At 49.1% G+C, this 27651-nt stretch overlaps 1 protein-coding gene across 8 annotated transcripts in view; it reads right to left on the reverse strand.

Moving 5' to 3' along the window:
- Positions 1-25025, reverse strand: part of LOC144610318 (electrogenic sodium bicarbonate cotransporter 4-like) — an 85041-nt gene extending 60016 nt beyond the window's left edge. For 2 of the 8 annotated variants that reach the window (XR_013549405.1, XM_078428922.1), the window contains exons 1-5: positions 24380-24673; positions 14158-14287; positions 8565-8725; positions 7042-7197; positions 1977-2032 (exon numbers count right to left, since the gene is read on the reverse strand). Coding sequence is in view for 7 of the 8 variants with exons in the window: in XM_078428922.1 (XP_078285048.1) it covers positions 1977-2032; positions 7042-7197; positions 8565-8725; positions 14158-14287; positions 24380-24422 (546 nt within the window). In the remaining variant the exon portion in view is untranslated. Of the gene's footprint in view, positions 1-1976; positions 2033-2307; positions 2404-7041; positions 7198-8564; positions 8726-14157; positions 14288-19615; positions 19651-24379; positions 24675-24889 lie in introns of those variants that run through there. The other 6 variants (XM_078428929.1, XM_078428928.1, XM_078428923.1 and 3 more) reach the window with 6 other exon arrangements.
- Between the last annotated feature and the right edge of the window lie 2626 nt (positions 25026-27651).

A 27651-nucleotide genomic window follows, 5' to 3' on the forward strand; every position in this document is an offset into this window, starting at 1 on the left:
ATTGAACCCACTGCTTCTTCTACATTCTTCTTCAAGCTTCCAGCTCTGACAACAGCGGGCAGAAATGTAAAGAAGGGTCTCGACCCGAAACTCCACCCATTCCTTCTCTCCAGAGATGCTGCCTGACCCGCTGAGTTACTCCGGTATTTTGTGTCTACCCCAGGCAGAAAGGTAGACTAGCTGGAATTTCCTTCCTATTCAGATACACCAAGTAGAGTGGAGTAGACAGGGGGAACTGCAAACCCCACGGAGCTAGCACTGGAGACTCGGTTCTAGAGATCATAAGATCGTAGGTGATTGGGGCAGAGATAGGCCATTCGGCCCATCGAGTCTACTCCGCCATTCAATCACGCCTGATCTATCTCTCATTCCTAACCCCATTCCTATGCCTTCTCCCCATAACCTCTAATACCCGTACAAATCAAGAATCTATCTATCTCTGTCTTAAAAATATCCACTGACTTGGCCTCCACAGCCTTCTGTGGCGAAGAATTCCACAGATTCACCGCCCTGTGTGGCAGGAGATTTGAGGCAGGAGCACCACCTGTTGCACCATTGAGCTCTGATCTTTCTAGAAGCAGTCTTTTCTATTCCTTCAGTCCTGGATGTCTTGGGCAAGGCTGGGATTTATTACCCATCCGCACGCGGCCTACAGCGGTGGAGGACACCGCGGCTACACTTGGCCAGGCCGGCCCTGCAACGCCGCCAGACCCACACGATCAGACCAAGACCCCTGCACTTACAACAACTGGGACTTGAAAATGACGCCAAACTGGCCACTCTGTATACCGTAGGGAAATAACTACAGATGGTACAAAACTAAACTAAACTAAACTAAACTAGTCCCATTTGCCCGTGTTGGCCCCACGTTCTTTTAATCCTTGAAGACAGACACAAAATGCTGCAGTAACTCAGCGGGACAGGCAGCATCTCAGGAGAGAAGGAATAGGTGGCATTTCGGGTCAAGGCGTTTCATCAGACTGAGTCTGAAGAAGGGTCTTGACCCAAAACGTCACCTATTCCTTTTCTCCAGAGATGTTGCCTGTCCCGCTGAATTACTCCAGCTTTTTGTGTCTGTCTTCGGTGTAAACCAGCATCTGCAGTTCCTTCTTACACATTGTCCTTCTAAACCATTCCTATCCATGTAACAACTGTGTGCATGAATGAATGAATGGATACTTTATACTTTATTGTCACATGTGACGAGTCTTTATTTTGCACACCCAAGGTATGCAAAGAGTCGCCACACGAAGGGCACCGGGTAAGACACAACATATCTCACGCCAGGACCTCCTTTGTTCTAACCCCCCCCCTCCCACCCCCCCTCCCTCCCTCCTGGTGGTCCCCCACGCTGGGTCCCCCTCCGGATTAATGGTCCCTGTTCTCAGTCTAGGTGAGTAACAGTCTAGGTAGTCCATAGAGCTCAGAAGACTACCGGTACACAGCTACCAGCCTTGGAGGGCATCTACAACACACGATGCCTCAGAAAAGCCACCAGCATCCACAAAGACTCCTCACACCCCTGCAACAGGCTGTTCGAAATTCTACCATCGGGCAGACGCTACAAGGCCTTCTACGCCCGCACCTCCAGACTCAGGAACAGCTTCATCCCCAGGGCCATAGCTGCCATGAACCGGTCCTGCTGAGCCGGATGGTCACATCGCACAGTGAACTGCTTGAACTTTATTCTGTTTTAAAACTGTTTCTAATTTTGTTTCACTGGGTTGTCTAAATTTGTACTGATTAGCTAATTCATTTATTGCATCGTATGGGAGACACATTCCCAATCTCGTTGTACCACTGTACAATGACAATAAAGATATATTGTATTGTATTGTAAAAAAACAGCGCTGCATTCAATAAATTCACCAAAATGGGAATGAGAGTGCACACTACCTTAAAGTTGGAAACCGTTCAAGAATTGAGGAACAAAAACATTGCACGATACAAGTTAATCCGCTACGCTTGCTATTTACCTGGTCTGTGCTGGGACTGTCTGCAATGTCATTCATGCTTCTGCTTTGAACATGTCCTATAATAGTAAAGGAAGCACAGAAGTGACAAAGTTAGTTTGAAATTCGAGGAACAATTGAAGATTGGGGAACCACCGTAACACAGGAGCTTGGGGTGGTGATGGGGGGTGGTGGGGGGGGTGGGGGGAGATTGGAATTGTGGAAGAGGCTTCTCGTTGCAGGGGAGCAGCACAGTTTCGACGTTAACCAGAGGAGTGGGTGCATGCATGGGGGCTGCATGCGGCGCCAGCTTCTTGGTGACCCGGTCACTGGGTGGCGTGGGCTGGGGACTTACGTAGCCGGCCGTAACTGGAAGATTGCCTCATCCCCAAGTCGTCGGTGGAGCGGTAAAAGTTTGCCCTAGAGGCGGGTGATCGGCCGGGGCTCCGTGCTGCAGGTCACTCAATAATTCAAAAGCAGTTAGCGAGGGAAGAAATGAGCATTGTATACAGTTAACAAACGGAAGCTGTCAATGCACTGTGCAACATCACAGCAAGGTGATGAGACCTCCCCACTGATCTTACACTCATAGGGCCTGACGAAGGGTCTCGAATTCTTGCTATTGAGGGCGTGCAGCGTAGGTTTACTAGGTTAATTCCCGGAATGGCGGGACTATCATATGTTGAAAGACTGGAGCGACTAGGCTTGTATACACTGGAATTTAGAAGGATGAGAGGAGATCTTATCGAAACGTATAAGATTATTAAGGGGTTGGACACGTTAGAGGCAGGAAACATGTTCCCAATGTTGGGGGAGTCCGGAACAAGGAGCCACAGTTTAAGAATAAGGGGTAGGCCATTTAGAACTGAGATGAGGAAAAACTTTTTCAGTCAGAGAGTTGTGAATCTGTGGAATTCTCTGCCTCAGAAGGTAGTGGAGGCCAATTCTCTGAATGCATTCAAGAGAGAGCTGGATAGAGCTCTTAAGGATAGCGGAGTCAGGGGGTATGGGGAGAAGGCAGGAACGGGGTACTGATTGAGAATGATCAGCCATGATCACATTGAATGGCGGTGCTGGCTCGAAGGGCCGAATGGCCTCCTGCACCTATTGTCTATTGTCACACATTCCTTCTCTCCAGAGATGATGCCTGACCTGCTGAGTTACTCCAGCATTTTGTGATACCTTACACTCATAGGGGAACACCTCAGGGAATTTCTTAGACCACTGGGCACTGGGGGGGGGGGGGGGGGGGGGGGGGGTGGAATGCAGCCGAAATAAGGACGGGGAAATATTTACAGAGAAACGTAGAAAATAGGTGCAGGAGGGGGCCGTTTGGCCCTTCGAGCCACACCGCCATTCATTGTGATCGTGGCTGATCATCCACAATCAGTAATGTATGCCTTCTCCCCATACCCCCTGACTCCGCTATCCTTAAGAGCTCTATCTAGCTCTCTCTTGAATGCATTCAGAGAATTCCCCATATACCTTGATTCTGCTAGCCCCTAGAGCTCTATCAAACTCTCTTTTAAATGAATCAGTACCCCGTTCCAATTGGCCTCCACTGCCTTCTGTGGCAGAGAATTCCACAGATTCACAACTCTCTGGGCGAAAAAGTTTTTTTCTCACCTCAGTTTTAAATGGCCTCCCCCTTTTGTTGTTGTTGTTGATTAATTATTTATTTGATATTGAAGAGGTATTTGTTTGACTTGTGTTATAGGTGGTGGGCTTTGTTTTGAATTATTTCACATTGTGCATATTATTGTAAAATATTGAACAAATAATTTTTAGTTAATGAAAAAGATGTTTATGTTAATAATGGAACTCATAATGGAAGGTGGAAAGACTAAATGGGGATTCATGGCCAATGCACTGGGGAACGTCTTGTACAAATGAGAACATCACACACTTTGTAAATAAAATGGTTTTAGACTGACATTGAACTAATTATTGTCATAGAGTCATAAACAATAGACAATAGACAATAGACAATAGGTGCAGGAATAAGCTATCCGGCCCTTTGAGCCAGCACCACCATTCAATGTGATCATGGCTGATCATTCTCAATCAGTACCCCGTTCCTGCCCTTTCCCCATACCCCCTGACTCCGCTATCCCTAAGAGCTCTATCTAGCTCTCTCTTGAATGCATTCAGAGAATTGGCCTCCACTGACTTCTGAGGCAGTGAATTCCACAGATTTACAACTCTCTGACTGAAAAGGTTTTTCCTCATCTCCATTCTAAATGGCCTACCCCTTATTCTTAAACTGTGGCCCCTGGTTCTGGACTACCCCAACATTGGGAACATGTTTCCTGCCTCTAACGTGTAATAATCTTACATGTTTCGATAAGATCCCCTCTCATCCTTCTATATTCCAGTGTATACAAGCCTAGCCGCTCCAGTCTTTCACCATATGATAGTCCCGCCATTCCGGGAATTAACCTAGTAAACCTACACTACACGCCCTCAATAGCAAGAATATCCTTCCTCAAATTTTAAGACCAAAACTGCACACAGTACTCCAGGTGCGGTCTCACTAGGGCCCTATACAACTGCAGAAGGACCTCTTTGCTCCTATACTCAACCCCTCTTGTTATGAAGGCCAACATTCTGTTGGCTTTCTTCACTGCCTGCTGTACCTGCATGCTTCCTTTCAGTGACTGATGCACTAGGACACCCAGATCTCGTTGTACGTCCCCTTTTCCTAACTTGACACCGTTCAGATAATAATCTGCCTTCTTATCCTTACCACCAAAGTGGATAACCTCACACTTATCCACATTAAACTGCATCTGCCCACTCACACAACCTGTCCAAGTCACCCTGCAACCTCATAGCATCTTCCCCACAGCTCACACTACCACCCAGCTTTGTATCATCTTCAAATTTGCTAATGGTACTTTTAATCCCCTCATCCAAGTCATTAATGTATATTGTAAATAGCTGCGGTCCCAGCACCGAGCCTTGCGGTACCCCACTAGTCACTGCCTGCCATTCTGAAAGGGATCCATTTATCCCCACTTTTTGCTTTCTGTCTGCCAACCAATTTTCTATCCATGTCAGTATCCTACCCCCAATACCATGTGCTCTAATTTTGCCCACTAATCTCCTATGTGGGACCTTGTCGAAGGCTTTCTGAAAGTCGAGGTACACCACATCCACCGGCTCTTCCCTGTCAATTTTCCTAGATACATCCTCAAAAAATTCCAGAAGATTAGTCAAGCATGATTTCCCCTTCGTAAATCCATGCTGACTCGGAACAATCCTGTTACTGCTATCCAAATGCTCTGCAATTTTGTCTTTTATAATTGACTCCAGCATCTTCCCCACCACTGAAGTCAGACTAACTGGTTTATAATTTCCCGTTTTCTCTCTCCCGCCTTTCTTAAAAAGTGGGATAACATTAGCTACCCTCCAATCTACAGGAACTGATCCTCAATCTATAGAACATTGGGAAATGATCACCAATGTGTCCACAATTTCTAGAGCCACCTCCTTAAGTACCCTGGTATGCAGACCATCAGGCCCTGGGGATTTATCAGCCTTCAGTCCCATCAGTCTACCCAACACCATTTCCTGCCTCATGTGAATCTCCTTCATGTTCCTCCTTCACCCTAGGATCTCTAGAGTCACAGAGTGATACAGTGTGGGAACAGGCCCAACTTGCCCACACCGGCCAACATGTCCCACCTGCCCGCGTTTGGCCCATATCCCTCCAAACCTGTCCTATCCATGTACCTGTCTAACTGTTTCTTAAACGTTGGGATAGTCCCAGCCTCAACTACCTCCTCTGGCAGCTTGTTCCATACACCCACCAGCCTTTGTGTGAAAAAGTTACACTTCAGTTTCCTATTAAATCTTTTCCCCTTCACCGTAAACCTATGTCTTCCGGTCCTGGATTCACCTACTCTGGGCAAGAGGCTCTGTGCATCTACCCGATCTATTCCTCTCACGTATTCGGCTCATTCAACTCCAAGTTAAAGAAGGTAAACATTTGTCAGTGGAATAAATGGACTGAAATTGTGGTAGAATCTCGAAGACCGCGTAGCCTTTAAATGGTTTGTGAGCCACACCGTTCAGCAGCAACACGACTGGCAAGTAAGAGACTAGGCTTCCAGTGTAATAGGTCGGTGGCAAATGAAAGAGTTGAGTAAAAAGAAAAGCCCAATTAAAGTAAACTTTCATTGTAAGATGCTGATCTTCTCCATGGCAACCTCTATTTCTGGCTAGCATCAGCACGATGGGGTGAATGGCCTCCTTCCTGCATCATAGATTTTGATGCTTGCCTGGCACGAGTGGTCTAAATGGTGGGCAGATCCGAGGTGTTGCTGACTTCTGCTGTGAACTGAGTCCAAAATTCAGAGTGGAGAGGACAGATCATAAGCCCAGTTAAAGTAACTTCTAAAATAAAAGTAGCAAATTTAATTTAATATAACTTCTAAAATATCTGGAGAGAATTCAGCTCTATTGGTCACTGTGGTTCATGTTCGTAAGTGATAGGGAGCAGAATTAGGCCATTCGGCCCATCATGTCTACTCCGCCATTCAATCATGGCTGATCTATCTCTCCCTCCTAACCTTATTCTCCTGCCTTCTCCCCATAACCCCTGACACCTGCACTAATCAAGAATCTGTCAATCTCTGCCTTAAAAATATCCATTCATGGCCTCCACAGCCCTCTGCAGCAATGAAATCCACAGATTCACCACCCTCTGACTGAAGAAATTCCTACTCATCTCCTTAAAAAGGTACGTCCTTTTATTCGGAGGCTGTGGTCTCTGGCCCTAGACTCTTCCACCAGTGGAAACATCCTCTCCTAAAAGAACGTCCTTTAATTCTGAAGCTATGGCCCTAGACTCTCCCACTGGTGGAAACATCCTCTCCACATCCACTCTCATCCAGGCCTTTCACTGTTTGGCAAGCTTCAACGAGGTCTTCCCCTCATCCTTCTAAACCCCAGCGCATACAGGCCCCGTGCCGACAAACGCTCATCATATGTTAGTTAACCCAATCATTCCTGGGATCATTCTGGTGAACCTCTTCTGGAGTTTCTCCTTCGTGAGAACCTCATGTAGATGGTCTGTCTGGCTCACCTGACGATGTTGTAGATGACTTTCCAATGTCCACCAGGGAGCGATGGATGGGCTTCTTTGTCTGGTGTCGGTGCTTTCTCAGGAGGATGAATGAGATCTGTTCCCGTACGTCCGGCTTAATAAGCCCATCTTCAATCTGCTTGTCGATTATATCGTCTGTAATTAGAGACACATCGGTCATTTTCTTACCTGAGTAGATCTGACGGGAACCTTTTTTTCTTTAGCTCATGGGGATTAACGTTTCACCTTCTTTTAGTTCCGCTTTAATTAGTTCAGAGATACAGTGTGGGAACTGGCCCTTCGGCCCACCGAGTCCATGCCGACCAGCGATCCCCGTACACCAGCACTACCCTTCACACACTCGGAAAAATCTACCGAAGCCAATTAGCCTGCGAACCTGTACGTTTTTGGAGTGTGGGATGAGACCGGAACACCCGGAGAAAACCCACGTGGTCACGGGGAGATCGTACAACCAGCACCCGTAGTCGGGATCGAACCCGGGTCTCTGGCGCTGTGAGGGAGAAACTCTACTGCCTCCTTCTCTTACCCCCCAGTTTACAAGAAGGCAATCACCATTCTTTCATTCACCTTGCTCGATTGAGGATTGAACGATGCAGATTGGAAACAGGCCTTCTGGCCCACCAAGTGTACGCCAACCATCGATCGCCCGTTCGCTCACGTTCTACGTTATCCCACTTTCCCCGCCCACATCCTGCACACTGGTACGGGTGTCGGGGGGGGGGGGGGGGGGGGGTGGGATGAGGAGAATGGGGTGGTCAGGAGAGGAGGGAGAGATAGACCAGCCATGACACTCCCACCTGCACCCTCCGCTCTGCTGCTGCCAATCTCCTGTCCCCCCCATCCGGACCAAACTCAGATCCTGGGGGGACAGGGCTTTCTCCATCGCTGCTCCCACCCTCTGGAACTCACTACCCCAAACCGTCAGAGACTCCTCCTCACTCACCACATTCAAAACATCACTGAAGTCTCACCTCTTCAGCACTGCCTTCAACCACTGAAGGTCACCTCACCTTCTGTCTCCTTTCTCTGTTCGTTTACTTATTTATCTATTTATTCACTTCTCTATGTTCTAGAAAACCCTGTAAAGCGTCTTTGAGTGTTTGAAAAGCGCTATATAAATGTAATGCATTATTATTATTATTATGACTGAATGGCGGAGTGGACTTGATGGTCCAATTCTCTGCTCCTGTCACTTGTGAACCTATGAACAAAGCCTTTACGATTCTCCGAGGATTTGGTTTTGAAGGGTGAAGGACTGAGGCCAAGCTTGGCCCTTTCTCCACGCTCGGTCCTCTTTCCAGTGGCGTCTGACCCTGGTGTCAGATTTAATACCAGTACCGGTAATGTTGGCTGGGCAATCAAGAGTGGTGTGAGCGTTATTTCCTCTCAGCTAAACGCATTCTCAGGCGGATTACAGTGCGAGTCATGTGCATTCACTTACTCGGTGTTAAGAGACTTTGGATCAGCTCAGCCACGGCAGAGAAGGACAATGGTTCCCTTACCTATGATCTGCGGGAGTGAATATCCGTTCAAGTCCAGCAGCACGGTGTCCGACTGCAGGCATGTCCGCAGCTCGAACAGACTGTGGAGGGACAGTGTGGAGACGTGGGGCTTGCTCCATCTCTCGCCACCCTCCTCCACCTTCTCTTCAAATTTCACCCACCTGGAAGCAAAGGGGAAAGAGCAGCCCTCGTGTTACAGCACCTCGTGTTTCCCCCTGGCGGCCGACGACCCCTTGGGTGGTCTCGGAGGGGAGGATGCTCCTCAAACTGCAGAGCATCCTGGACAATACACCCCCCCCCCTCCCCATGATGCACAGCTCAACCTGAGGAGCACCTTCAGCAACAGGCTGGTCCCACCAAGATGCTGAACAGAATCAAGATTATTAAGGGGTTGGACATGTTAGAGGCAGGAAATAGGTTCCCAATGTTGGGGGAGTCCAGAACAAGGGGCCACACAGTTTAAGAATAAGGGGTAGGCCATTTAGAACGGAGATGAGGAAAAACTTTTTCAGTCAGAGAGTTGTGAATCTGTGGAATTCTCTGCCTCAGAGGGCAGTGGAGGCCAATTCTCTGAATACATTCAAGAGAGAGCTGGATAGAGCTCTTAAGGATAGCGGAGTCAGGGGGTATGAGGAGAGGGCAGGAACGGGGTACAGATTGAGAATGATCAGCCATGATCACATTGAATGGTGGTGCTGGCTCGAAGGGCCGAATGGCCTCCTCCTGCACCTATTGTCTATTGTCTATTGTCAGAACGCCACAGGAGATCCTCTCCCCTCTCAAACTGTACAACCCTACCCTTCTGTCATGGGTAGACTGAGACTGACTCCCCTCTACCCCCCCCCCCCTCCAATCTTTGCACATTCCCAATCCTTTCCACTCATCACCTCAATTTCATGTTTCATATATCATGTGTTTTTCATGACTGTTGGCTGATCAATTTTCCTCCTGGGATAAATAAGGTTCTATCGTATCGTATCGTATCGTAGGATGACCCTGTGTATACTCAACACCGATCCATTGAACTCTCCCGTCCAATCCCACTGCAGGACCTCTGGAGAGAAGGGATGGGTGACGTTTCGGGTCGAGACCCTTCTTCTGACTTCAGTCCGAGGAAGGGTCTCGACCCGAAACGTCACCCATTCCTTCTCTCCAGAGATGCTGCCTGTCCCTGCTGAGTTACTCCAGCTGTTTGTGTCTCTCTTCAGTGTAAACCAGCATCTGCAGTTCCTTCCTACACCTTTTCTCCTGAGATGCTGCCTGTCCCCGCTGAGTTACTCCAGCATTTGTGTCTACCTTCACGGGAGTGTTGTTGGACAAAGCTTGACACTGACCCAGGAAAAGTGGTGTCGGGCTAGGAGGCCAGAGTGGTAGCATTAATCTGAGTCTTAAAAGGAGATTCCTCCCCACCTTCACAATCCCTGCATGTTGGCATCCAAAGACCTCTCTAAGGTCCGGATAGGCCTGTGACTGAAAACCCCCCTCAACTTTGGGTCGGCACGGTGGCGCAGAGGTAGAGTTGCTGCCTTACAGCGAATGCAGCGCCGGAGACCCGGGTTCGATCCCGACTACGGGCGCTGTCTGTACGTTCTCCCCGTGACCTGCGTGGGTTTTTGCCGAGATCTTCGGTTTCCTCCCACACTCCAAAGACGTGCAGGTATGTAGGTTAATTGGCTTGGTAAATGTAAAAAGTGTCACTAGTGTGTGTAGGATAGTGTTAATGTGCGGGGATTGCTGGGGCGGCGCGGACCCGGTGGGCCGAAAGGGCCTGTTTCCGCGCTGTATCTCTAAACTAAACTAAAAGAATTAGCTAAACTTTACCCCACCTACTTTATCCCAGCCCACTCTGGGCTCAACCTTGGCAAGAGGGCTGTGGAGGCCAAGTCAATGGGTATTTTTAAGCCAAAGATAGATATATTCTTGATTAGTAATGGAAACTCTATGCTTCATTGTAACTGAGTTTAGAAAATTAAGGAGGTTCTCATTGAAACAGAATAGTGAAAGGCTTGGATAGACTGGATGTGGAGAGGACGTTTCCACTAGTGGGAGGGAGAGTCTAGGGCCAGAGGTCATAGCTTCAGAATTAAAGGACGTTCTTTTAGGAAGATGAGGAGGAATTTCTTTAGTCAGAGGGTGGTGAATCCGTGGAATTCTTTGCCACAGAAGGCTGTGGAGGCCAAGTCAGTGGATATCTTTAAGGCAGAGATGGGTAGATTCTTGATCAGTACGGGTGTCAGAGCTGATGGGGAGAAGGTAGGAGAATGGGGTTGGGAGGGAGAGATAGATCAGCCATGATTGAACGGAGGAGTAGATGGGCCGAATGGCCTAATTCTGCTCCTATCACTTAGGAACCAATGAAGACTCATGTAGACTCAGTGGTTCATTGTAACTGTAGACCCTTGGTTACCAGTGGAGGTTATCACTGGTGGATCACTGGATTCAATGGGGATTGGCACCATCCTGTCCCCTTCCAGCGTGCAAATCAGAGTGCAAGAGACCCCTCTGTCTCTCCACTGTACATCGCAACATCAGGACAGGCCAAAAATAAGACTGAGTAAACGTTTACCAAAAGGTCAAGGCTGTTGGCGAAAAATTGCTAGATAAAAGCATAAAGAAACAACAGTTTAATTACAGCACAATTTCTTGTTGCCTTGGTGCAGAATGGTTTCTTTGTGATTTATTAACGTACATAAGTAACAGAGTAAAATATAATTAAACCGGGCACAAAGAGTTCTTTCTAGAAAAGCCAAAAATGTTAATCCCAAAGTCTAAATGATATTTTAATTCAAGATGCAGATTTAAAGTTATTATTGACTTCAAATACTTGCGTCTGAGAAACATAATTTGAATTAGTGTTTGAATAAGTTTCCCATTCTCACGCCATCTATACACTGGTCCCACAGTTGTAGGAATTAGGAATTTCTGGAGGAGCTTTAAAGATGTTTTGAAACCCTGTATAATTTAGGAATCGTAGATATTTATTCACAAAATGCTGGAGTAACTCAGCAGGTCAGGCAGCATCTCGGGAGAGAAGGAATGGGTGACGTTTCGGGTCAGGACCCTTCTTCAGTCTGAAGAAGGGTCTCGACCCGAAACGTCACCCATTCCTTCTCTCCCGAGATGCTGCCTGACCTGTTGAGTTACTCCAGCATTGTGTGAATAAATACCTTCGATTTGTACCAGCATCTGCAGTTATTTTCTTATACTACTTAGGAATCGTAGAATTCTTGAGGGAATATAGAGTATTGCCCATGAATGTCTCTTATACTCAATGCCCTGATCAACGAAGGCAAGTATACCTTTCGGCACGGTGGCGCAGCGATAGAGTTGCTGCCTTACAGCGCCGGAGACCCGGGTTCAATCCTGACTACGGGTGCTGTCTGTATGGTGTTTGTAGGCAAGGCAGGAACGGGGTACTGATTGAGAATGATCAGCCATGATCACATTGAATGGCGGTGCTGGCTTGAAGGGCCGAATGGCCTCCTTCTGTACCTATTGTCTATTGTCTATTGTCTACTCTTCCCGTGACCTACATGGGCTTTCTCCGAGATCTTCGGCTTCCTCCCACACTCCAAAGGCGTACAGGTCTGGCGTGGTATGAATGTAAATTGTCCCCAGTGTGTGTGGGATAGTGTCAATGTGCGGGGGTCACTGGTCGGTGCGGACTCGATGGGCCGAAGGGCCTGTTTCCGCGCTGTATCTCCGAACCAAAACCAAAACTAAACACACTCCTTCTTTACCACTCTCCCTCCCTGTGTTGCCACTTTTATGGAGCTATGGATTTGGAACCCAAGGTCCAAATGTACATTAACAGTCTTACGGATCTTCCATTAACAAGACTATTGTTGTAGTTATCACAAGCTTGGTCGAAAATGTGGACAAAGAAGTGAAATTCCAGGGAGCAGATTAGGGTGATATTCCTTGGCATCAAAGCGACATTTGACTTTGAGTGGAACATTTGACTTTGAGGCATTTGAGGCATCAAATGCCTATTAATATAGTTTAGTTGATTTAGTTCAGTTTATTATTATTGTCACAGGTACCGAGGCACCTTGGAAAGCTTTGTTGTTCATATCATATCATATCATATCATATATATACAGCCGGAAACAGGCCTTTTCGGCCCACCAAGTCCGTGCCGCCCAGCGATCCCCCCACATTAACACTATCCTACACCCACTAGGGACAATTTTCACATTTACCCAGCCAATTAACCTACATACCTGTACGTCTTTGGAGTGTGGGAGGAAACCGAAGATCTCGGAGAAAACCCACGCAGGTCACGGGGAGAACGTACAAACTCCTTACAGTACATGCTATCCAGTCAGTGAAAAGACTATACATGGTTACAATCAAGCTGTCCGTAGTGGACAGAAATAAAATAAAGGGAATAACATTTTGTGCAAGATAAAGTCCAGAAAAGTCTGATAAAAGAAAATCTGAGTCTCCAATGAGGTAGATGGTAGGTCAGGACTGCTCTCTGGTTGTGGTAGGATGGTTAGGAGCAAAGAGGTCCTTCTGCAGTTGTATAGGGCCCTAGTGAGACCGCACCTGGAGTACTGTGTGCAGTTTTGGTCTCCAAATTTGAGGAAGGATATTCTTGCTATTGAGGGCGTGCAGCGTAGGTTCACTAGGTTAATTCCCGTAATGGCGGGACTGTCATATGTTGAAAGACTGGAGCGACTAGGCTTGTATACACTGGAATTTAGAAGGATGAGAGGAGATCTTATCGAAACGTATAAGATTATTAAGGGGTTGGACACGTCAGAGGCAGGAAACATGTTCCCAATGTTGGGGGAGTCCAGAACAAGGGGCCACTGTTTAAGAATAAGGGGTAGGCCATTTAGAACGGAGATGAGGAAAAACTTTTTCAGTCAGAGAGTTGTGAATCTGTGGAATTCTCTGCCTCAGAAGGCAGTGGAGGCCAATTCTCTGAATGCATTCAAGAGAGAGCTAGATAGAGCTCTTAAGGATAGCGGAGTCAGGGGGTATGGGGAGAGGGCAGGAACGGGGTACTGATTGAGAATGATCAGCCATGATCACATTGAATGGTGGTGCTGGCTCGAAGGGCCGAATGGCCTCCTCCTGCAACAATTGTCTATTGTCTATTGGTTCAGTTGCCTGATAGCAGCTGGGAAGAAACTGTCCCTGAATCTGGAGGTGTGTGCTTTCACACTTCTGTACCTCTTGCCTGATGGGAGAGGGGAGAAGAGGGAGTGACTGGGGTGAGACTGGTCCGTGATTGTAGTTGTAGTGTTGAGATCAAGCAGATATGTTTCACTGGATTGAATCATCCCTTGCACAAAGGAAGATGGTTGTGGCTCCATTCTCCTTGTTCTAGGGATGTGCAGGAAGGAACTGCAGATGCTGGTTTAAACCGAAGGTAGACACAAAAAGCTGGAGTAACTCAGCGAGACAGGCAGCATCACTGGAGAGAAGGAATGGGCGGCGTTTTGGGTCGAGTCTCAAGAAGGGTCTCGGCCCGAAACGTCACCCATTCCCTCTCTCCCGAGATGCTGCCTGACCTGCTGGGTTACTCCAGCTTTTACGGGTCTATCTGAGGGATAGGTCTCGTTGAGCCTCAGTCACTCACCTGGATGTCTCCTTCCATTCCAGCTCGTCCCCGTCGTGTTGCAGGGTGTCCATCTCCGTGAACAGCGTGGGCGTGGGGCCATCATCCTCTTCGCCAAGGATGTACCGCAAGCGCTCGACAGCGGGAGAAACTACGTACAACGGGGGGGGGGAAACAGAGAAAACGTGTCACGTTATCCATTACACATCCCTCGATCGAGCTGTGAGGAGACCAGAACCAGGGGCCACACAGTCTAAGAATAAAGGGGAGGCCATTTAAAACTGAGGTGAGAAAAAACCTTTCACCCCAGAGAGTTGTGAATTTGTGGAATTCTCTGCCACAGAGGGCAGTGGAGGCCAATTCACTGGATGGATTTAAGAGAGAGTTAGGTAGAGCTCCAGGGGCTAGTGGAATCAAGGGATATGGGGAGAAGGCAGGCACGGGTTATTGATTGTGGACGATCAGCCATGATCACAATGAATGGCGGTGCTGGCTGGAAGGGCCAAATGACCTCCTCCTGCACCTATTTTCTATGTTTCTATGTTTCTAAGAGAACGGCACTCACTCGCGTCTGTACATACTCTTGGCCCTTTCCATGGCTGGGTGGTCAACAAACCTCCTCCATAAAAAATTTGGACACAAAGTGCCGGAGTAACTTTGTGGTTCCCTGCAACTCCCATAGTAACTCAGCAGGTCGGGCAGCATCTCCATAGGTGACGTTTTGGGTCAGTGCCCTTCTTCGGTCCCAAGATGCATAGACAATAGACAATAGGTGCAGGAGGAGGCCATTCGGCCCTTCGAGCCAGCACCGCCATAGGAGGGAACTGCAGATGCTGGTTTAAAATGGAGATAGACACGAAATGCTGAGGTAACTCAGCGGGACAGGCAGCATCTCTGGAATAGGTGACGTTTTGGGTGAAGTCGGGGTGGGCGGGTGGATTGGATGTGGGGGCAGATTTCTGTGAGTAGACTGACATTTGGTGCATGGGTCAGGAGCTGGCCGGCGTGGACTTGGTGGGCCGAAGGGCCTGTTTCCACACTGTATCTCTAAAGTCTAAAGTAAAGTCTAAAGTATCACTTAAGCACTGTGCTACAGTGCCTGGCTCCATTTACCCAAATCACAAGTGAATAACTTTAAGGTCTGCAAGACTATTTCCGAGGATATTTCTATTAAAGTACTTTCACTCATGTGGTATTGTAGCTTCTCAAATTAGTGCCCTTATTCAAGACTCCTTGTTTGGAAACTTCTAACCTCATACTTTCAGAAGTGATAGGAGCAGAATTAGGCCATTCAGCCCATCAAGTCGACTCCGCCATTCAATCATTGACTTCACTAACATACGGCACCTCATTTTTCGCTTGGGTAGTTTACACCCCAGCGGTATGAACATTGACTTCTCTACAATCACTCAACACCTCCGCTCAGTCCGTCTTAACCAACCTGATCTCCCGGTGGCCCAGCACTTCAAATCCCGCTCCCATTCCCTGCCCTGACCTTTCTGTCCTGGACCTCCTCCATTGTCAGAGTGAGGCCCAGCGCAAATTGGAGGAACAGCACCTCATATTTCGCTTGGGCAGTTTACACCCCAGCGGTATGAACATTGACTTCTCTAACTTCAGATAGTCCCTGCTTTCCCTCTCTATCCCCTCCCCTTCCCAGTTCTCCCACTAGTCTTCCTGTCTCCGACTACATCCTATCTTTGTCCCACCGCCTCCCCTGACATCAGTCTGAAGAAGGGTCTCGACCCGAAACGTCACCCATTCCTTCTCTCCAGAGATGCTGCCTGACCCGCTGAGTTACTCCAACATCTTGTGTCTACCTGTAGCTCTGATGTACTGCCGAGATCTTTTCTTGTTCCTATACTATTTCCACTCCACACCTTACTGCTCAGGAGTATCAGTATTATTCGCACATTCCAGCCATCTCCCACACTGATGACACACGCCCCAACCTCGCCATCAGCACTACTTCCCCCTCCATCATCTCAGTTCAGTTGATTGTCCCGTACTAATCAAGAATGTATCTACCTCTGCCTTAAAAATATCCAATGACTTGCCCTCCACAGCCTTCTGTGGCAAAGAATTCCACAGCTTCACCACTCTCTGACAAAATAAATTCCTCCTCATCTCCTTCCTGAAGGAACGTCCTTTAATTCTGAGGCTGTGACCTCTGGTCCTAGACTCTCCTACCTCCGGGATTACAGCGGCCCCCGGGCTACAGTGTCCGGGCCTACAGTGTCCGGGCCTACAGTGTCCGGGCCTACACTGTCCCAGACTACAGTTGCCCCCAGGCAACAGTGTCCAGGCCTACAGCGTCCGGGCCTACAGTGTCCGGGCTTACAGTGTCCGGGCCTACAGTGTCCGGGTCTAGTGTCCAGGCCTACAGTATTCGGGCCTACAGTGTCCGGGCTTACAGTGTCCGGGCTTACAGTGTCCGGGCCTACAGTGTCCGGGCCTGCAGTGTCCGGGCCTACAGTGTCTGGGCCTTCAGCGCCGTCCGGGCCTAATACGGGACAAGGGCGGTCCCGTACGGGACAAACTAATTTACACCCAAAATATGGGATGTCCCGGCTAATACGGAACAGTTGGCAACGCTACTCCAAACATTGTGAGGACAGAAACTATTGTTTTTGAAGCTCCTCAGAAAATCTTCACAACCTCCGTCACTCTACCTCCGCCAGTACCTGAGAGACAGCCATTTGCAGCCTGAGTCAATCCACAACACAGAACATGGAACAGTACAGCACAGCATTACGCCATTTGGCCCACAACACCATCCCAGACACCATGCCAAGTTAAACTAGTCTCTGTGTAGAAAGGAACTGCAGATGCTGGTTTCCACCGAAGGTTGACACGAAATGCTGGAGTAAATCAGCGGGTCAGGCAGCATCTCTGGAGAGAAGTAACAAGTGACGTTTCCGGGCCGAGGCCCTTCTACTCTCCTCTGCTTGCATGTGAACCGGATCACCCCGTTCCCTGCAAATCCATGCGCTTACATGAAAGCCTCTTGAATGTCTTCCATTAGACTTCCATCTAAACTTCCACCGCCAACCGGGGCACACGCCACCAAGGGTTGCCAGCTTCCTCGCTCCCAAACACGGGACTAAGGTGACGTCTCCGCCCCGCACCCCACGTGACCTCACCCAGCCAGCGGCCACGTGCTCCCGCTCCATCAATGGCGGCTGCCATTGATGGAGCGGGAGCACGTGGCCGCTGGCTGGGTGAGGTCACGTGGGGCGCGGGGCGGCGACGTCACCCTTTGCCCCTTCTTTGGGAGTGAGGAAGTTGGCAACCCTATTAATATGGGGCAAGGGTGGTCCCGTACGGGACAATCCAATTTACCCCCAAAATACGGGATGTCCCGGCTAATACGGGACAGTTGGCAACCGTAAAAAACATGCTCTGTAAATCTCCTTTAAACCTTGCCCCTCTCATCTCAAAGCTTTGCCCTCTAACCTTTGAACCTTCCACTCTGGGTAACAGGTTCCTAATGTCTACCCTCTCTATGCCTATTGTAATGTTGTATACTTCGGCGAGGCCTCCTCTCAGCCACCATTTTGGACCCACCTTCATTTTTGTCTACACTCCAACACGCTCTCTGTCATCCCAAGGTCAGCCAAAACAGTTGGCCCTGTTTAAACGAGTCTTGTTCACCGATGTCTGCGTGCCAACCTATCCCCTAACACCAGCGCCCGATCGCCTTGCGATCTCCTTCAGCCCCCCTACCATCGCCATCTTCCACGATTTCTGGTGGCGTGTTCACGCCTGAATTTCAGAGCCGCAGAGTCACAGAGACATACAGCGTGGAAATAGGCCCTTCGGCCCAACTTGCCCACATCGACCCACATGTCCCATCTACACTAGTCCCACCTGCTTGCGTTTGGCCCATATCCATCCAAACCTGTCCCAACCATGGACCTGTCTTACTGTTTCTTAAACATTGCAATAGTCCCTGCCCCAACCACCTCCTCCAGCAGCTCGTTCCATACACCCACCACACTTTGTTGAAAACGTGACCCCCTCAGATTCCGATTAAATCCTTCCCTCTTCAACTTAAACCCTATGCCCTCTTGTTCTCGATTTCCCTACATTGTATAAGAGACTCTGTGCATCTACCCGGTGTACTCCTCTCGTGATGTTATAGCCCTCTATAAGATCACCTCTCATCCTCCTGTGTTCCAGGTGGCTCCAGCTCCAAGAGGAAGACCCCATGCTCGAGAAACCCTCTTTAAACTTCTGCACCTCTCTCCCTTGCAACCCTTGAAACAGTCCACGAACCCAAAACCTTCTCATCATCTGCCCTAACATATCCTATTGAGGCGTAGTGCGAACTATTACAATAGACAATAGGCAATAGACAATAGACAATAGATGCTTTCGAGCCAGCACCGCCATTCAATGTGATCATGGCTGATCATCCACAATCAGTACCCCGTTCCTGCCTTCTCCCCATACCCCCTGACTCCGCTGTCATTAAGAGCTCTATCTAACTTTCTCTTGAAAGCATCCAGAGAATTGGCCTCCACTGCCTTCTGAGGCAGAGAATTCCATAGATTCACAACTCTCTGAGTGAAAAAGTTTTTCCTCATCTCCGTTCTAAATGGCCTACCCCTTATTTTTAAACTTTGGTCCCTGGTTCTGGACTCCCCCAACATTGGGAACATGTATCCTGCCTCTAGCGTGTCCAACCCCTTAATGATTTTATATGTTCCAATAAGATCCCCTCTCATCCTTCTAAATTCCAGAGTATACAAGCCCAGTCGCTCCAGTCTTTCAACGTACGACAGTCCCACCATTCCGGGAATTAACTGATGTCTCAAGTCACCAAGTATCTCTTACTGTGCAGGAAAATAACTGCAGATGTTGGTACAAATCGAAGGTATCACAAAATGCTGGAGTAACTCAGCAGGTCAGGCAGCATCTAGGAGAGAGGGAATGGGTGACCCAAGTTTTGTCACCCAAGTATCTCTTGTTCATCACACCAGTACTAAAACCAAGAATTGACTTTGCAAAATCCAACTACCTCTTAGTTGGTCTCGCCTCCAACCTGATTGTATAAATCTCTCAAACGATCTGTCGGTCTTCAATGGGTTTTCGAACAGAAATACCTCACCCCCATCAGTACAACTGCCTATAATGGTTTTGTTGTCCAGTGTCTCTGGCACTGAAGCCAGGGACCACAGCTGGGCTTTGGAATTTGTCTCAGCTCAAGCGACATCTGCAGGTGACCGGCGGGGGACACCAGTCCAGCAGCAGCTTCGATGGACAGTGACAAAGCCTTTGGTACTCCGTTTCCGTTTTCTGCCGGCTCACCACCACAGTGCTGTGCTTCTGCCGAGAGAGGGTAATCCCATGAAACAGACTCACAATGCTGCCAGCCATCCCCCTGCACGTCTCGGACCTGGGTCAAGTGAAAGCTTTGTCACGCACCCGGAAACAAAGTATTTTGCTTGGCCTCTCTCTCTCTCTCGCTCTTTACCTATCATTTCCAAGACCGCTGGATCTTCCACGCTGCAAGGAAACATTCTGACTGTGAGGCAATTGTAACTAATTCCTCTGGGCAGGAATTTCAGTTCCTATGGTTACTGAGCAATCCTACAACTCTGCTGTCTTGTGGAACGCTCTCTTAAAGTGGTGACAGAGGGCAGCTCCAGAAGGTCCAACAGCCCAAAGTGCTTTGTGCCGTCACAACCTGGTCAGAGTGCGTTCAACTCAATGTAGACGTGATGGGATTGTACCTTCTGCTGTGGGGAGCGTGGTTGATATTTGCAACCAACTTGATCCATTGGCTTTTGATCATCCCGCCATCAGTTTCCAATATCTGAAGGGGCTGCTCTGGCTGCACTTGACACTCGCCACTCTCATACCAGATTAATCCCTGGGATGGCGGGACTTACATATGAGGAAAGACTGGATAGACTGGGCTTGTACTCGCTGGAATTTAGAAGACTGAGGGGGGATCTTATAGAAACATATAAAATTCTTCAGGGGTTGGAGAGGCTAGATGCGGGAAGATTGTTCCCGATGTTGGGGGAGTCCAGAACCAGGGGTCACAGCTTAAGGATAAGGGGGAAGTCTTTTAGGACCGAGATGAGAAAACATTTCTTCACACAGAGAGTGGTGAGTCTGTGGAATTCTCTGCCACAGAAGGTAGTTGAGGTCAGTTCATTGGCTATAATAAAGAGGGAGTTAGATGTGGCCCTTTTTGCTAAAGGGATCAGGGGGTATGGAGAGAAGGCAGGTACGGGTTACTGAGCTGGATGATCAGCCATGATCATATTGAATGGCGGTGCAGGCTCGAAGGGCCGAATGGCCTACTCCTGCACCTATTTTCTATGTTTCTATGTTTCTATGAAACATAGAAACGTAGACAATAGGTGCAGGAGGAGGCCATTCGGCCCTTCGATCCAGCACCGCCATTCATTGTGATCATCTTTGGACACCCTGTGTGTAGGGGGGAGGGTGGGGGGGGGGCTAAGATGTCCTGGTTGGGTTGGGTTGCTCCTGGGCCTGGCCAAGCTGGCCATCCGCGAGTCACAGTGCCAGGCGGAAGAGGGCTCTGCCCGAGCCGGCTGCCTGCCCCTTTTCCGGGGTCACGTCCGCGCCCGGGTGGTGTTGGAGAGGGACTACGCGCTGCCTACGGGCACCCTGGGGGATCTCCGGGACCGCTGGTTGAATGCATCCTTGACAAGGAGTGTAAGATGGTTGTATAATAGTTCATCGTTTGTCTTGTATTATGGTGGTGGGCTCTGTTTTGGTTTTATTGTACTGCATATATTATTTTAATGCCTGAATAAATATTTTTGATTAATTTAAAAAAATTAAAATAGGCAAGACATGGACACTCTCATGCAGGAAGGAACTGCAGGTGCTGGTTTAAACCGAAGATAGACACAAAATGCTGGAGTAACTCAGCTGGACAGGCAGCATCTCTGGAGAGAAGGAATGGGTGACGTTTCGACCCGAAACGTCACCCATTCCTTCTCTCCAGAGATGCTGCCTGTCCCGCTGAGTTACTCCAGCTTTTTGTGTCTACATGGATACTCTCCTTGTGGAACTCCTTGGAGTCATAGAGACTCCTTAACAAGACGATTATATTCCACGATCACAGTTAGATCACTGGAAAGATCAAAACTGCCCAGCAGCCTGCAAACATCAATCAATCAGTCGACCATCAAATCACAATGTTATCACCAATGTCCATACCCCCTGTAAATGGGCCGTCGATGGTCAGTGCAGACTCGGTGGGCCGAAGGGCCTGCTTGTATTAGACTTTAAAAGATACAGCATGGAAAGAGGCCCTTCGGCCCACCGAGTCTGCTCTGGTCCATTTATACTAACCCTACATTATTGGCTGGGGGGTGGGGGGATGATAATGTTGTAATTTGATCATTGATTGATTGATTGATTGATGTTTGTGGACTGCTGGGCAGCTGTGATCTTTCCAGTACGTTGTAACTGCGATTATGGAATTGGGGCGGCTCGGTGGCGCAGCGGTAAAGTTGCTGCCTCACACCATCAGAGACCCGAGCTCGATGCTGACAACGGGCGCTGTCTGTACGGAGTTTGCACGTTCTCCCCTGTGACCACGTGGGTTTTCTCCGGGTGCTCCGGCCTCCTCCCACGCTCCACAGACGCGCAGGCTTGTAGGTTAATCGACCTCTGCAAATTGTCCCTGGTGAGCAGGATGGAGCGAGTGTACGGGGTTAACACAAAATGCTGGAGTAACTCAGCGGGTCAGGCAGCATCTCAGGAGAGAGAAGGAATGGGTGACGTTTCGGGTCGAGACCCTATTTCAGACTTCTCACCCATTCCTTCTCTCCTGAGATGCTGCCTGACCCACTGAGTTACTCCAGCACTCTGTGATACCTTCGATTTGTACCAGCATCTGCAGTTATTGTCCTCGTGTACGGGGTTGATCGCTGGTCCGCGCGGACTCGGTGGGCCGAAGGGCCTGTTTCCACACTGCGTCTTTTAAAGTCTAATACAAGCAGGCCCTTCGGCCCACCGAGTCTGCACTGACCATCGCACGAACTCTACATTAATATGGACATTGGTGATAACATTGTGGTTTGATGGTTGACTGATTGATTGATGTTTGCAGGCTGCTGGGCAGTTTTGATCTTTCCAGTGATCTAACTGTGATCATGGAATAAAATCGTCTTGTTCAGGATTAAAAAGAAAATTCTCCCCACATTCTCAAGAACTCACCTCTCAAGAATTCTACCTCTCACCCACACACGAGGGGACGTCTACAGTGGCCAATTAATCTGCAAACCAACTAAACTCCGCACAGACAGAGCCCCATGTCAGGATTGAACTCGGGCCGTGGGTCTCAGGATTGAAAGCGGCCCGACTTGCACTCCCACTGTGCCGGCCTTTGCAACACTTCCTGCTTTCTCCTCCCCCCCCCCCCCCTCTCATCCCAAAGACATTCCCGTCTGCAGGATGAGTGGTCGTCTTGGATTGTCTCAAGTGGGTGGGTGAGGGGCAGAATCTGTTGGAGTTGGTGGGATGTGAGGGAATGTAAAAATGGTATGTAGGTAGGGCTAGTGGGCATGAGTCGTGATGGTTGGCACGGTCTCAGTGGGCCTAAAGGCCCGGTGCCCCGATAAGTCTCTCGATGACTCAACAACAAATTAAACTGCAAATGCAAACTCTGTCTGGTTTGTACGTTCTTCCTGTGACCTCGTGGGTTTTCTCCGGGTGCTCTGGTTTCCTCCCACATTTTCAAAGAAGTGCAGCTTTGCAGCATTATTGGCTTCTGTAAATTATCCCCAGTGTGTAGGATAGAACTGGTGTATGGGTCGGCTCGTACTCAGTACCCCAAAAGGCCAGTTTACACGCCGCATTTCTAAACTAAACTAAACTAAACTAATCCAATCCAAACTAAACTAAACACACAGACAGCCAGTGCAATTGCTGAGCATTTGTTGACCGACATATACACATAAAGCCATTGACTAATATAACTCGCGTAATATAACTTGACAAATATAACTAGTGGCAGGGTGGCTCAGCGGTAGAGTTTCTGCCTTACAACGCCGGAGACCCGGGTTCGATCCCGACAACGGGCGCCGTCTGTACGGAGTTTGTACGTTCTCCCCGTGACCTGCGTGGGTTTTCTCCGAGATCTTCGGTTTCCCCCCACACTCCAAAGACGTGCAGGTTTGTAGGTTAATTGGCTGGGCAAATGTACAAATTGTCCCTAGTGTGTGTAGGATGGTGTTAATGTGCGGGGATCGCTGGTCGGCGCGGACCCAGTGGGCCGAAGGGTCCTGTTTCCGCGCTGTATCTCTAAACTAAGCTAAACTAAACTGTTGAACAATCATTGCATTATTCTGAAGATCGACACAAGAAGCTGGAATAACTCAATGGGTCGGGCAGCATTCCTGGCGAAATGAAATCGGTGACGACTCGGGTCGGGACCCTTCTTCTGAAGAGCGGTCTCGACCCGAAATGTCACCAATTCCTTTTCTCCAGAGATGCTGTCTGACCCGCTGAGTTACTCCAGTTCTTTGTGTCCATCCGCGGTTTAAACCAGCGTCTGCTGTTCCTTCCTACACATTGCACTATTTTGAGTTGCCTCTGGCTCTTCGCCCAGTGACCCTTACAAAGACATGCTCCTGACCCATGCACCAAACGTCGGTACACTCACAGAAATCTGCCCCCACATCCCATCCACCCGCCCACCCCATCAACACCATCTATACTTCACGCTGCCTCGGGAAACCAGCCAACAAAATCAACGTCCACTAACAATCCTGGTCATTCCCTCTTCTCCCCTCTCAAGACACAAAAGCTTGAAAGCACGTACCACTAGATTTAAAAACAGTTTCGGCCCCGCTGCTATCAGACTCTTAAACCTCATATCCTGAATTCCTGATCTTCCAGCCTTCCCCCTTGTGGCCCTTGCACTTTAAAAAAAAAACCTTCACTTTCCTTGTAGCTGTACCAGTTTGTTCTGCACTCTGTTTATCTTCTCTTTTGCTCTACGCATGCATGGTACGGTCTGTCTAGAAAGCAGGCAAGACAAAACAAAGTTTTTCGGCACACATGGAAAAAAGGTGCAGGAGGAGGCCATTTGGTCCTTCGAGCCAGCACCGCCATTCATTGTGATCATGGCTGATCATCCACAATCAGTAACCTGTGCCTGCCTTCTCCCCGTATCCCTTGATTCCACTAGCCCCGAGAGTACATGACAGTAATAAACCTTCGGTGACATGAATGGCAACACAAATACCGGACTTTGGTGGGCAGCAGATAAGTCGACTCCTTGTCTTCATGGGTTGTCACCAACTGAACCCACCGAATCATTCCACTGCATCAAGAGGAACCTTTCTGGTGAGAGACGTCCGACTTTAAAATCTAAACACAACCGCCGCCCCTAAGATTGGCTCCAGCCCGTTGAACGCCTTTGAAACTGAGAGCTTTCCTCCTCTCCGCCACAGAGGCAAGGATGGACCATTCGCTCGACGGTCGTGAAACCGAAACTCTAGGAGGGGGTAGAGTCCGGGCGAAGACAAAAGCCTTGGGCAAACACTCACTCCTTTTCTTGCAGTGACCCAGTTACATGCAATCACTATGCTGAAGAGACACAGCTCCAGTGTGTGGCACAAAGTGTTAACAGCACCAGCTGAGTGAAGCTACATGCATTACATCAGTTCTGTTCTGGCCGCAAGACAAACACCCCATTGCTGGTTGCGAGGAGCACATGATAACGCCGCGACAAACACCACGGTTTCACTCCTACCTGCTTCGCTCTCACCCATTTCGGCGACACGCACGCACACACACTAACAGCAGGCCTCGATGTGCTCAGGATAACTTGTGGCCGCATTCAAGAGAGTGTCAAAGTCTGTTACACAGAGCCCGCTGGCCCTGGAGATTAAACGGAATAGCGCGCTCTTTGCTGAGCTGAGTCCTATTGATGCCCATGCCAAACACAGCAGAGCTTACCCATTTCAATTCCGAGAAAGCTTTGACCTTAACTATTCCCAAGCCTCCGCTGAAGGGCTCTTCGATGCACTGATAAAAATGCCCCCTTTTTGAACCTAAAACGGATTTTCCCATTGCGTTTGAAACAGCCTTGGTGAAATCAAAGTTCAGCATGGCACTAGATGAATCTTAAATCTTATCAGGACTATCGATGGTCTTGCACACATCATGGAGGGGCATTGACAGGGTAGATGTTCCGTTGATCATTTACCCTCAGGGAGGGGATCGAGAAGGTGGGGGTCATAATTTCAGAACGAGAGGCCCGTTCATTTAATATGAGTTCTTCACTCATAGGCTGGTGTGCAAGGCCCCATCGGACGCCAAACATCCTTTGCACCACCTTGCCCAGGATTCACAGCAACTGGGACCTCAAGGCCTGTCGTCTCGTCACCCTTTCTCCCGTCATGCAGCGACCCTCTGTGGCTCCGGTTTCAACATACTAGAAGCATGGAGAACCAGCTGGGAACAGACATCGCCACCTCCTCAATTCACGGTCGCACCGAACACCACAGCCCCACCCGGCTCGGACACGCCCCGCAAAGAGTGGGTCGCCCTGAACCGGCTCCGCACAGGGGTCGGCCGGTTCGACGCCAACGTGCATCGTTGGGGGTTGCGTCCATCAGCAGCCTGCGTGTGTGTGGAGCAGACCAGCAAACAGCGCGGCACGGCATGTTCGACCGCGCTGTCCTCCGTCCCCCTGGTGGAGGGGTAGACCTCGCGGCCCTCGACAACAGCACACTGCACTGGCTACAGCGCCTGGAGGGCGTTACACAACTCCTGCTGCCTCGAACGCAAGGAGATTTAATGTGAGGATTGTGTTGAAGTTCTGCCCTTGGAGGGAGGTGAACCTTTTGCAGTTCTCCAAGCCAGAGAAGCATGGAGGTGGAGTCACTGAAGCTGCCCAAGGGTGCACGGAGGAGTCAACGGTTACGGGGAACACGTTGTGAAGGAGGATTGAGGTGAAGAATCCAGACCGCCGCAGCTTTATTGAAATGTGAAGCGGACTAGAGGGGCAGAGTGGTCTCCTTCTGCTGCCGTGTCTTTATGCTTGTGGCCTTATCCAGGGCTCAACCTAGCTCAGGGGAGCAAGGGTGCTCAATTTCGGACCGTATGAGGCAATTTCCAGATGTTTTTCAATTCCTCTGAGTGGAACAGACTCTGACTGAACTCCTTCCATCTGGAGCGCAACGCTGGGTCCGTGTTCTAGAAACATAGAAAGTAGGTACAGGAGGAGGCCATTCGGCCCTTCGAGCCAGCACCACCATTCATTGTGATCATGACTGATCATCCACAATCAGGAACCTGTGCCCAACTTCTCCTCATATCCCTTGATTCCACTAGCTCCCAGAACTCTATCTAACTCTCTCTTAAATCCATCCAGTGATTTGGCCTCCACTGCCCTCTGTGGCAGAGAATTCCACAAATTCACAACTCTCTGAGTGAAAAAGTTCCTTCTCACCTCAGTTTGAAAAGGCCTCCTCTTTATTCTAAGACTGTGGCCTCTGGTTCTGGACTCGCCCAACATTGGGAACATTTTTCCTGCATCTAGCTTGTCCAGTCCTTTTATAATTTTATGTGTCTCTATAAGATCCCCTCTCATCCTTCTAAACTCCAGTGAGTATAAGCCTAGACTTTTCAATCTTTCCTCATATGACAGTCCCGCCATCCCAGGGATCAATCTCGTGAACCTACGCTGCACTGCCTCAATTACAAGGATGTCCTTCCTCAAATTAGGAGACCAAACCTGTACACAATTCTCCAGATGTGGTCTCACCAGGGCCCTATAAAACTGCAGAAGAACCTCTTTACTCTCGTTATGAAGGCCAACATGCCATTAGCTTTCTTCACTGAAGGAGAACGTGACCTAAATCTACCTTCAGCCAACTTAAGAATAAGGGGTAGGCCATTTAGAATGGAGATGAGGAAAAACTTTTTCAGTCAGAGAGTTGTAAATCTGTGGAATTCACTGCCTCAGAAGGCAGTGGAAGACAATTCTCTGAATGCATTCAAGAGAGAGCTGGATAGAGCTCTCAAGGATAGCGGAGTCAGGGGGTATGGGGAGAAGGCAGGAACAGGGTACTGATTGAGAATGATCAGCCATGATCACATTGAATAGCGGTGCTGGCTCGAAGGGCCGAATGGCCTACTCCTCCACCTATTGTCTATTGTCTATTGTCTAACGCGCCCTCTCTTCCAGGCTCCTGATGAGTAGCAGTAACTCTGGGGACAAAAAGCGCTGGAGTAACTCAACGGGTCAGGCAGCATCTCCGGACAAAATGGACAGGTGACCTTTCAGGTTGAGACCATTCTTCAGACTCAGTAACTCCAAGGACACAACGGACTCAGTGGGCCGGGCAGCATCTTTGCACAACATGGATTGGAGACCCTTCTTTCAACTCAGTAATCTCTGGGCATTACTAATACTTTGCGGGGGGTGGGAGAGGGAGAGAGAGAGAGGGAAGGGTGACGAGGAACTGAGTTGCGGGAAGGATAGGCAACGGTTAGCAACACGACTTT

Source organism: Rhinoraja longicauda, chromosome 36 (genome assembly GCF_053455715.1).
Source record: "Rhinoraja longicauda isolate Sanriku21f chromosome 36, sRhiLon1.1, whole genome shotgun sequence".
Lineage (NCBI taxonomy): Eukaryota > Metazoa > Chordata > Chondrichthyes > Rajiformes > Arhynchobatidae > Rhinoraja > Rhinoraja longicauda.